The sequence below is a fragment of the Dicentrarchus labrax genome, unplaced genomic scaffold, assembly GCF_905237075.1.
Source record: "Dicentrarchus labrax unplaced genomic scaffold, dlabrax2021, whole genome shotgun sequence".
In the NCBI taxonomy this organism is placed as follows: domain Eukaryota; kingdom Metazoa; phylum Chordata; class Actinopteri; family Moronidae; genus Dicentrarchus; species Dicentrarchus labrax.
Genome location: NW_026136723.1, coordinates 21,713,409 through 21,724,866, shown reverse-complemented (window position 1 = coordinate 21,724,866; position 11,458 = coordinate 21,713,409). Strand labels below are relative to the sequence as shown.

Here is an 11,458-nt window from a genome sequence, read left to right as displayed (position 1 = left end):
GCTCTTGTAGTTCCAGTATTCTGGTTGGCAGAGGTTACGTGAGTCGAGTTGGGTGTGGAAGCTGCTATATATTGGGTGGTACTAGATGAATATGCGTTGTTGGAGGCCACTGTTGTATTTGCATTTTGTTCCTGTAAAACACAGTTCACATTGTCCAGAGTCACATTTAGAATAAGAATCAGTGGCCAATGCAGTATGTGTAAAGTATAGTATCTATATATTAAAGCTCACTACAATAAAACAATATAGAAACCTATTTTTCTCACTTTCTACTAGTGCTATCTGGTTTTATTTGCTCAGTTTTTGAGATATGCATGTTCATTATTTCCACCTCCATCCCAGTACAATAGAGAAGAATAGAATTTCTGGTCATAAACCCAAAATGTGTGCTTCAAAGGTGTTGGTTGGTTTCTACTTAGAACAGAGACAAGCTTGCTGATCACCCTCTTTTTTTCTGATCTAGTTTTTTTTTTTTCCTCTAGTACGACCTGACTCTAGATGTGTATGTAGACGCACAGATAAGAGATTGATATTGATCTTCATATTTCACTTTTGGGGAGAAAGAAAATATATTTCCCAAAATATTAAACAGATTTTTTAATTTTCTTTAATATGAGTCCACAAATGAATTTCCTCTACTGTACTGGGGTAGCGGCATACACAGGCCTGTTTAAACCTGGGCAAACAAAACCAGAATGACAGTATCTGCATGGAAAACATGTAAATTGGGTAAATCGACCCTTTAAAAAACTAAAACGTTACAATATAAAATATATTTGGAAACTTTACAAAGGAATTCAATAAACTGTAGCACTTATCACTGGGAAAAATTCTCTTCTCACCCTGCCCTCTCTTTCACTTAACACCAATTTATGCTGTTACTTTTTCCTGTCTGTATTATACTATCAGTTGATGACACAGATAAAGCTGCAGTACAGTGTGTCTCAATCATAGCCACAGCATGCAAAAGGTCAAGCACCTGCTGCTCCATCTGAGTACATGAGGCATGAAGATATTAATCGCACTTTGCATATTGCTGTGGCTGGTAGAGGCCTGCAATACATGTCTGCCATCCACTTAATGCCCCCTTACAGAACCCAGTGTATCTACATCTGTATCCTCCCTCTAGTTCAAACCTATGCCTTATATTTCCTGATAGGTCGTATCTAGTATATCTGGAAATAGGAGCACTCCCGTGGCTCCCTCAAGCAAAAGAAAGGATTAGTTAGGGCTGACAAAGTAAAGTAGGTCTAATATATTCAGTTTCACTGAATTATTATAGCAGTGGAGGAGCTATAAATAAATTTCCTGGTCAAGAGCGCACAGATGTAGAACAAAATGTATCATTACAAGTTTGGTGACACTCATTCAGAGGTAATTGTACAAAAGGTTAATTAAATCCAACCCTTATAACTACTTCAATTTGAAAAGCTATTTAAAAATAAAGTTAAGTAGTCATGTGTATTGAGCCAGTTTGTAAAGTAACCATTTTTTTATGATTTTCATGGTTTTACTAAACACAATATGATCAAAAAAGCTGAATAAATATACAAACTCCAAATAAAAAATCAACTACTCTTTCCAAGGTCAAGAATGAAATTTTAATTTACCCTTTTTAGCCAACAGTGATAGGAAGTCAATACAGTGCTCAGAAAAAAAAAGCTCCAGAACAGCTACAAAATAATGGGCCTATATTTACAAGGTCAAGAATAAAAAAAATATTTTCATTCTCATTATTTAATTTATTACCGGTATTTCACTCTTGATTAGGTGTTAACGTTTTGCAAGAGAGGTCTTTTGCTCTTTGTAAAACTTAAAATCCAAACAGAAACGTTTTCTTGTACCAACCAAAAAACTAGTAATTTTTCTACTGAATGTGGACACAAACTCAGGTCACTTGTCCAACAACATGTTTTGCATCATGAATTCAAAGTGTCCCTTACCTCAGTGCAGCCCAGTGACATGAAGGTCAAACAGACACAGAGGACAAGCATCCCTATCTTCTCCATTTTGGTCTTCAGCTGTTTCCTTCGTACTTTATGGCTGTCCCCACCCTTCTGTCTGTCCTTTTATACCTGCCAGCTCTCCATTACACTGATGCTGATAACTGTTAGTCATCAGAGAGAGCTGAGCAGAAAAAAAACTCTGGAGCATTTCCAACTTGACATGGAGTTGCTAACACGGAGCGGATAAGTAAAATATGTTTGATATGTAAATTAGGATTACACAAATCAGGTTCAGGCTTACACTGTATTTCATCAAAAGTAGATCATAATGAATGTCTGTTTTAAAGCTAAGGTTAAATCTTTGTTTTAACCTCACGCCAACTACTTCCCAGTTCAACCCTGATGAAATAGTACTACGGGAACTGTCCCACATCATACAGTAGTACCATATTACAGGATATATTATATTACCACATTTTATCCCAGCTTAATAGATTGTTCATGTTCATGTCTGTGCCGCATGGTAAACATAAAAAAGTTGGGAAAACTAAATTGAAGCTGACCTGAAACCAAAAGTTCATGATAAAAGAATAGTTTATATAATATTATTGATTGTGAGATTTTACAGTGTAATCTGTTAGGAAGTAAACATTAGGTAAATCTTGAAAGGCACAAAATTTTGTGCCTTTCAATGAATCGTATTTTAAAGATTATAACTTATCAGAAACTTGGTTTGTTGGTGTAGTGTTTCTTTAATACAGATACTTTATATTTCTATGTTCTAACCACTTGCAATCCTTAGTTTTGTCCAGATTATAGGAAGATTATAGTTTGAGATTTGCACAATGCATTTTGATGGAAACAGAAACTAATTGTTTCCTCTTCATATTTAACTTTTCACTTTCGACCAAGCTCAGATAAAGTCAACTAAGGAAAATTGGTGTTATATGATAAGGCAACTCACCTAAATTCCGTATGACCACAAAAATCCATCACCAACTTCCAGGGTTACTCTGATAACACAGAAATGTTGTTTATTTTTCCAACCCAGTGAACATTATTTGGATGAAAATATGTGGAATAAGGCACGTTTGATTTCACCTTTCTTGTTGACTGTTACCTGAAGGATCTGTTGGAATAACTGAAGCAATCAGAAAGGAACGTGCCCCTGTGATGTTTGGTTTTTGATATTGAGTTTGTACTTTAAGTAGCTGGCATCTTATCACTTTCTAAGAATGATGTGACAGCCTCATTGCACTTGAAATTTAAAATAAATTTTGTATAGTGCATTGCTTTAACTGCCACTCAATATTAGCATTACAAAAACTGTATCAATGTTGGAATAACACTGGATGTGGGTGTGTCCACTTTTAAGCCTAGCAGTGCTTCACTTTCACAGGACATATATACGAGCTTGTAACTTTGTGAAGTCCAATTTATCCTCTCATAAAACTTCCACTTGTCTATTTTTAAGGGACCGCAAACAGACAATCCCTCTCATTTTGATTTTATTAGGTTAAAGATGTCAGGCGGAAGGGTGTGACAGAAAGGCTTTAAGTGATAAGTTACATGTTTCTCAATAGAAGACTGTTAAGTTATTTCAAGATTAAGATAGATACTGTCGTCCACAAATCAGCCCAAAGATGAACTACGTAACGTGTATATGCAGGCAATTAAAGGAGAAGTGTATGGACTCAATTCCAATCTAAAACTAAAAACATTAAACCATAACACACTTTTCTCTGATCATCACCGCACAATCTCAAGGATAGAGAGGGAAACAAACATGTTCCTGTAACGAGTTGTTCTGGTAGCTGTGAGAGCACAGCCAAGCCTTTGTGATGCTTAATCAGCTGTGTTATCACCGGGCTGCACATTTCCTGGTATCGGGTATTTTAATGTTTCTTTCCCCTGATAACCCGTGTCATCAGTGCTACTGGACACTACTGCAGGGAGCTACTGCATATTTAGTTTGTGACACTCGATTCTTCTGCTTGTAGGATTAGTAGATTAGGATTAGCTCAGAATGAATGCTTAAAGGTCAATGATTAAACATTGCATTGCAGACTTCCTTGTCTTGCTCTGATATATAATATGTTATGGACTGCTTTTGTGTGACATGGTTTATCTGATGAGTTACCGTTTGCATCAAGTAGTTTTTTATTACCTTGCAGGTTCATGTAAATCCACCATAAAGGATGAGGGAATGCATTTAGAAGGAGGAGGGGTCTTGTAAACATTTAATATGATGCTCAGAAAGACAATCACGTTCCTATTAACTCTAAATTGCCAAACTCTGAAGTACATCGTGATAACAGTGAACAGTGGATGATGTATTAAAGATACAGGCGAAAGCATGAAACGTTTAGAAAACCATGAACTGAAGAAGGATCCATAAACCCAGCCGGATTTCTCAGAGAGTTGCTGCTTCTGAAGGCAAAAGGAGAAAACCTTGAACACAGATTATGTTACAGATTTTCATTCTCAACCAAACAAGACTAAACAAGCTGTAAGACTCTACTCTAGCACAGTGGTGCTTTGAGCTAAACGCTAACACGCTCACAGTCAGGACCAAAGGGGTGGACCAATAAACTGACGTTGCTAAGCTACAGTACGCCATTAGCTTGGCTCAAAAGACCTAAACGTTTTGTAAAGTGATATAAATTATTGGGAAAAGTCAACATGACATGTGATGTTGATGATGAGTGTGATCTGGCCACGTGTTGCAAATAATATATATACGGTTATCTTTCAGCCCTACATTCTTTGCAAAGTTGTCTTTCTTCTAAAACATCCACAATTAAAAAACATTTCAAACAAGTTATAAAGGGAAAGAAAGAAAGGCAAAGAGCAATTGTGTAGTGTTGTTACCTTGTAAAATATCAGTAGAATCTTATTTTCCTGTATCTGCCAAAGATCCATGCTATAAAAGTGTATGTTTTGGAGGATGGGGATGCGGAGGCTTTGCTGTGAACATTGCCATCAAATGAAATAAAACTGTCAGGTCAAAATATGTTCAAATGTGTCTAACACTCTTTATTCTTTGAGTATGTGGCGCATTGTCATCAGTATGGTTCCTGTGACCTATGTCTTTAATGTTTGGCTGCAAACCAAATCTCCTTCAGGATACAAACAAAGAAAAACACTTAGTGACGTACACAACAAAGCAAGGGAGCAGAATTTAATCATCCCTAGAGTTTAGAGTTAAAACAGAGGATGATTCATTGCAGCGACACAGAGCAAAGAAAAGTGAAATACCTCTCATAGCTTTCAGAGTTACAATCAGTTTAACAGTTTTTTCTTTTGTTGTTTTTTCTGTTCTTCTCTTCTTCTTCTGTTTCTTTGCAAGATGCTTAATTTGATCCCTTTCGGCCTTGGAGGAGATTTAAACTAGATGCAAATAAAGAGTCTTTCTTGGACAAACTGTATCGTCTTTTAAGTTTATCACATATTGATACCTACATGGTTATTTTTTACTCATACTCGTTAAGGTCAACAAAGGACCTTTAGAGCTATAAACTCCACTGCATGAAAAACAAAATGTACTTCCTTAAAACTTTGTGCATGTCACAACCAGTGCAACCTTTGATTATGTAAACATGGATTAAGTCAACCACACTGATTTAGCTTTAAGGAAAGCAGGTCAACACATGAGCGACTTGGCATTGCTGAATGTCATTGGGCTACCAGGGAAACAAGTCTCACTCCTATGACCTTCATTTATTATCACTGATGTAATAACGTGTAAGCAGCATTATAATGTTGTAGCTATTTAAAGTGAAGCTATTTTTAAAACATACAGTAATGATGGGCAATTTATCTTAACAGTTTCTGTCTATGTAAAATCTGTAAAAAAACAAAACAACAACTACCTCAAGTAAGATAGGAGAAGGAGAGTAATTGAGGAAATGTTCTTAGTTACATTGCTGCTTATAACATATTGAAAGATATCATAGCATATAGACCTACAATCGACAGCATTAAAGGTAGGACATATTTAGAATGCTAGCCTATATTATAGATGACTAATAGTTGATAATAATACACTTTTGGAGGTTAATCCAGTAGTAAAATATAGAATAATAAAAGTACTTTAAAGTACATTTGCTGATAATTATCATGCACTTGTTTACATTGTGTTTGTGCAACGTTTGCTTATGTAAGGAATCTGAATACTTGTGAATACTGTCAAGATTGCTGCTCTGAATTGAGTGTGGGGTTTGCAGCAGTGCAGTTACTCACAATCTCCCGTTGTCTCCATCTAGCGGTGGGATTGTGGGAAATGAGTCCTTCCCCAGCCAGGAAGTGACGCAATGAAAACAAAAACGTGCGGAGCTTTCTGAAAAGAAATCAGCGGAACGGTCTCATTATGACTTATTTAAAACAATAAATCAAACGCCACGTTTTCGCAATTACCAGAGCAAGCCGGAGATATCTGGAAGAAGGCGTTTATCCAAAGGAAGTTAATTTAGGTAAGCGGTTTTTTTTTCTGAACTCGCCGCCAGCTAGCGAGCAGGCTAGTGGCTAACCAACTAGCTTGCCTCAGTATGAGTCTTCACGTTGGATTGTTTAGGCTAGCTTCTTTAGCCACTAGTCGCTCAGTTAAACAAAACAAAAATTGTTAGTTTAGTACGTAACGTTACAATAAACAGACGGTTTGACCAACAGTTTATGTTGTGATAGAGAAACGTTACATCGTCAGTAAATGTAACTAGTATTGTCATTTCGAAACTCTTTTGTTTTTCTAGTGAACTAGCGTTTGCGAGTAGCCGCATTTGTAAACAAAAATGTCCAGGCGCTTTATCAAGCGATCACCTTCATGCACTCACTCACTCTCATCCCTTTTCCATAGATTTGTGTGGTGATGGCAGCCTCATTACCTCAGAAGCCAGGGATGGCAGGGATGCCCTCTCAGCAGCAACCCCACCTGCCCCCCAGTGCTGCCTCAGCCCCAGGTCAGCAGCCCATGCCGCCTCAGGGAGCCCTGAGGGAGATCTCCCCTGTCTTCCTCTGTCGGATCGGACAGGAGACTGTCCAGGACATTGTCACTCGCACCATGGAGATCTTCCAGATCACACGAGCTACACAGGTATTATACGAGTTAGTTAATCCCCCCTCAGCTATGGGTAATATGTTGTTATGTTGTGAATGACTGCTTTTACAAACATCAGCACAGATGTCTCTTATTTTGTTGAATCTACTGTTGTAGCTATTGACCAAGTGACTTACATTTGAGGGAAAAAAGATCTCATTATTTGCAATGTTTCAGCACACAGTTACCGTTTCATTAGGTTCATCTTTCCAGTCTAAACTAATCCAATGCAGCAGCCCCACAACAAATCCTCCCGGTGCCGGTTCAGTTTTTATCGATACTGTCAGAGAAGTGTTGGTATGATAGTGTGTTAGGCTTTAGTTAGCCTTGCTGATGCATTGGACTTACTGCTTACGGGGTTATTCTGTCGTCTGTCAGTCTGCATTTGTCCCATCCGCCTTTCTGGGGCATCTGCTTGGAATGCTTGTCGGCATCTGTCTCACTCATTCTCCCATCTCCACCTGATCTGTGTCTCTAATTGTCTCTCTCTGTCACATTCTCAGTGTATAACTCACCTTTCCCAGCTTGTCCTTGTCCATTAAACTGAGTGAGTTTTTTTTTCTCCTGTACTGAAAACTCTAAGCGCAAAAAAGCAGCATCAGGACCATGGACTCCTAAATTGTCATGTATTTGAATGCAGGCTTAACACATCACCATTCACAGGCTCGTATGTCTTATAAACAACACTTAAACTGATGAGAGACGCTGTGTGTCTTTGGTGTAGCTTCCTAATGGTGTGACCCAGAGCCAGGCGATGTACCAGGACCGCTTTGGGAAGCTCCAGGAACACCTGCGGCAGCTCGCCCTGCTGTTCAGAAAGCTCCGGCTTCTGTACGAACGCTGTGTGGAGATGACCTCTGACCTACAGGAGGGGCCAGCAGAGGTCAGGGATAAATATTATTCCGAATATAAAATAAAGCTTGTGAGACACACAAAAAGGATTTTTACTTTTTCTATCATCTGATCAGGGATTGACTGAATGTGTTTGCAGTGTATGCTTTGCTTTATGTTACACTCTTACAATATCTTCTTGCAGTATCAAAATCCAATGCAATTTTAAACAGGAGGGGATAAGAACCTCATTTGTATGTATTTTGTGTTCTCAGATACTGCCATATGTTGGGGAGGAGCTGGTTTCTGTCAAAGTGGAGCCCTGCAGTTCTGCTGTTAACCAGGAGAGAAAAGAGGTTCTAGAGGTATGTTCCTGTTACCTTTTTGTCACAAGTAATAATTAGCAGGGCTTCACACACATTTCTCTCCATTGGAAAAGGGAGTAAAGTGACAGTATAGCACCCTATGCTGTTGTTAGATTGCAATACAAGTATGCTTCCTTAAAGCATGCACTAATAAATACAATACATTGCTGGAATATGTCTCATGTTGCCGAATATTTAAGTGATTCTTGGTGGAGCAAAATATATTTATCATTTAATGTCCAACACTGCTGCAACTTCTTAAATAACAGTTTACTTCTGTGACACAATGTTACTGCGTGGCAAGGCTAAAGTGGACTTCCCACTGGGCTCTGAAAGAACACTGAGCAAGACACAATATTTAACATTTTAGTGAGCAAATCCCCTGCAGATGCCTCTAGGTGGCAGTGCTGACACAAGTCAAGAGTACCCCTTGGTGGTGTGGCTTAAATGCAGAAAACATGCATCATGTGCAGCTCAAGTAATTGTTCAAAAGCAGGGTTTTGTTTTTGTAAACATTGGAGCCATTATGCCATTGGGAGGAAGATTTCAGGTATTTGCCACCAGGCAGCCAACGGCAAAGTAGGGTAGAATGTTGCCTGAGGCTCGTAAGCTCTTTAGTTTTATTGACCTTAGTCGCAAAAGTGTCTTTTTTTTTTACTCTTAAAATCCCCTGGCAGGTATAATTGTAAATAACTCTTAATTCATGTTTATTTTGAGTAAACAGAGTTCTGTCCTGATTGTTTAAAGGGGACCTATTATTCTCATTTCCAGCTTTAAATTCTTAGTCTGATACTCCTATAAAGAAGCTTTGCATGATTCACGTCAAAAATGGTCTTATTTATCTCATACTGGTCCTTCATGCAGCGCCTCAGTTCATCCTCTGTCTCTTTAAGCCCCCCTACTACCTATAGGCCCACTTTCTTCTGATTGGCCAACTTTGTTTATTTTTGGGGACCAGGCTTCACTGATTACTGTACAGAGGAACACAACTTTTTTTTTAGCTTAATTTACTGATTTCAGTGAAACTGGATCATATTTTATAGTGAAAATATTTTCTGGTTTTCCTTTTTATGTCCTCTGGCTTTCAACTTTCAGTGACTGACAGAGTTTTCTGATGATAATATAGCCTTAGGTGGTTGGCTGGTTAGCCATGCTGCTAACTTATCCAATGCTGAGTTTTTTTGCTCACAGGAATTACTTTAATTTTTTTACCTCATTATTTGACACTAAGGAAAAGCATAACGGGTGTCCTTTAAGACTGTAAGAATGTTAAATGCTCAAACTACTGGCTCATGTACTTTAAGGAGTTTTACTAATGAACGTCATGTGTCTGTCTGGTTTACCTGCAGAAGGTACGTCAGAAGAACCAGGAGATGAAGGTTCTGATGGATCAGATGAGAAACCTTCTGTGGGATGTCAATGCCATGTTGACGCTAAGGAAATGATAATTCCAGTACATCCACTCTTCCTTTTTTTTTTTTTTAAGAGAGCGATTCCCTGCAGACATGAGGACTGCATAATGGCAAAGACCAGGTGAAATAAGGGAATTTACATATGATTTTGAATATGGGACCTTTCACTTAGGTACATCTCCTTTGCGCTGGCTCTTCATCACTGAAACTCACAGTCACCCAAGAACTTCTGCTGTTTTATTATGTATTATATTGAAATTGTTGTGGGGGAAATGATTAATGAGATAGCATGAAAGCTAAAAAAAAAAAAGTCAACCTGATACACTCCAGTTCCAAGAATCATTGTGTCTTTGTACAAGGCAGCTGACAACCCAGTTTTTGTTTGAAAAGTGTTTCACAATTATTTTGTCACTCTGTGTTTATGTCAATAAGTTATGGACTCCTGTTTTCATACAGTTTAAATAATGAGTGGAAACCTGTAATGCCTCAGGTAAAGACAAACAAAAAAAAGTTCTCTTTGAACAAAGTATTCATGGTGTGTTGCCCCCAGGTGCTGACTCGACACCAGACAGACTTGAATTCATTGCAGGTAATTCTTCCAGAAAGCACAGAAGCTGATCTTACGACAGTGTTTACAATAGGAACAATTTCCCTTTTTTTTTTTTGCTCTGTCAGTTGTAAAAACACTATGGGTTCAGAATTCAAATTAGCCCCTTGGCAGCTATGTATCTCAGGTGCTTTGTACATAAGTGTGTATGTGTGTGTGCATGTGCTTAATGAGATTAGCTTCCTGAGTGCTAGACAGCACACCTGTTTACCCTGAGGGTGTTGAGACTTGCTTGCCTGTGAATTTATTTTTGTAAACTGTGGGACAAGGGGTAGGCCAATTGGGTCATTTCTGTTTTGTATAAAATAAACTTTTTTTTTAAACAAAATTTCTGAACATATACTTTAAAGCCTTCCATCTAAATACAGGATGGGCCAGCTCAGACTTTACAGCATGCGCTCCGTTGTGTCATTTCCAACCCCCGAGGGCTGATGTGGGAATGCATGAGCTCCTTTACAATGGAGGTGATAAATACACCAAGGCATATCCACCAACACATAATGATGCATATTCTGACCCTGACCCTTTGTTTTTCTTTACAACCGCTTGTCAGTATAGGTCTCCTCCACTACAACACTGCATCAAAGACAATAAGAATCCCAGAGTCACAAAAACACGGACGACATTATTGAGCAGCGCGTTTGATTGCTGTAATTATATTTGGAATAATTTCACAGCTAATTCAATCAAAAGGGTCTCCATTAAATTGATTGCTATAAAAATAAAATTCTGAGATTTCAACAGTGGAAGCTACACGCCACGTTCTGTCAGTGTACCCATCGTATAGGACAATGTGCTTGTCTCAGTTTATATGAGCGGCGTATGTTTACACAATATGAAATTGGCTTGTGGTAATTTTCAACAATCAACTAGAATTTAAAAAAAGTAGGAATATGCTTAGTTGACAGTAAAATTATAACATGTAAATAAACAAAATTTAATTTGCAAACAATTTGATAACTGAAATTATTACACATTGACATATTGCAGCCTCTCAAATGGATTTTGTGGGTTTTCTATGATTGCAAATTGAATAATGTTTATGGACTGTAGGTCAAAAGCAATTTGAAAATGTTACTGTTTTATGACATTTTATTGAACAAACGATACATTGATTTAATTTGAGGAAAGAATCATCCGATTAATCCATAATGTATATTAAAATAGTTGCAGTAACAGTTAAGACTGATGGATCTGCTAAAGGA

The 11,458-nt window shown here is 37.9% G+C and overlaps 1 protein-coding gene across 1 annotated transcript; it reads left to right on the top strand.

Moving 5' to 3' along the window:
* Nucleotides 1-6,237: 6,237 nt before the first annotated feature.
* Nucleotides 6,238-10,581, top strand: zgc:114119 (Mediator of RNA polymerase II transcription subunit 30-like). The gene is made up of 5 exons (XM_051391297.1): nt 6,238-6,418; nt 6,799-7,035; nt 7,763-7,921; nt 8,145-8,234; nt 9,584-10,581. The coding sequence occupies exons 2-5, from the start codon at nt 6,811-6,813 to the stop codon at nt 9,677-9,679; spliced, it is 570 nt and encodes a 189-aa protein (XP_051247257.1). The 5' UTR covers nt 6,238-6,418; nt 6,799-6,810; the 3' UTR covers nt 9,680-10,581.
* Nucleotides 10,582-11,458: the final 877 nt, after the last annotated feature.

What these genes read in the sequence shown, in the direction of transcription:
- zgc:114119 (XM_051391297.1), top strand. Translation starts at nt 6,811, where the DNA reads ATGGCAGCCTCATTACCTCAGAAGCCAGGGATGGCAGGGATGCCCTCT. An exon ending in AGATCACACGAGCTACACAG is followed by an intron (nt 7,036 to 7,762) that starts GTATTATACGAG and finishes TCTTTGGTGTAG; the next exon opens with CTTCCTAATGGTGTGACCCA. An exon ending in TACAGGAGGGGCCAGCAGAG is followed by an intron (nt 7,922 to 8,144) that starts GTCAGGGATAAA and finishes TTGTGTTCTCAG; the next exon opens with ATACTGCCATATGTTGGGGA.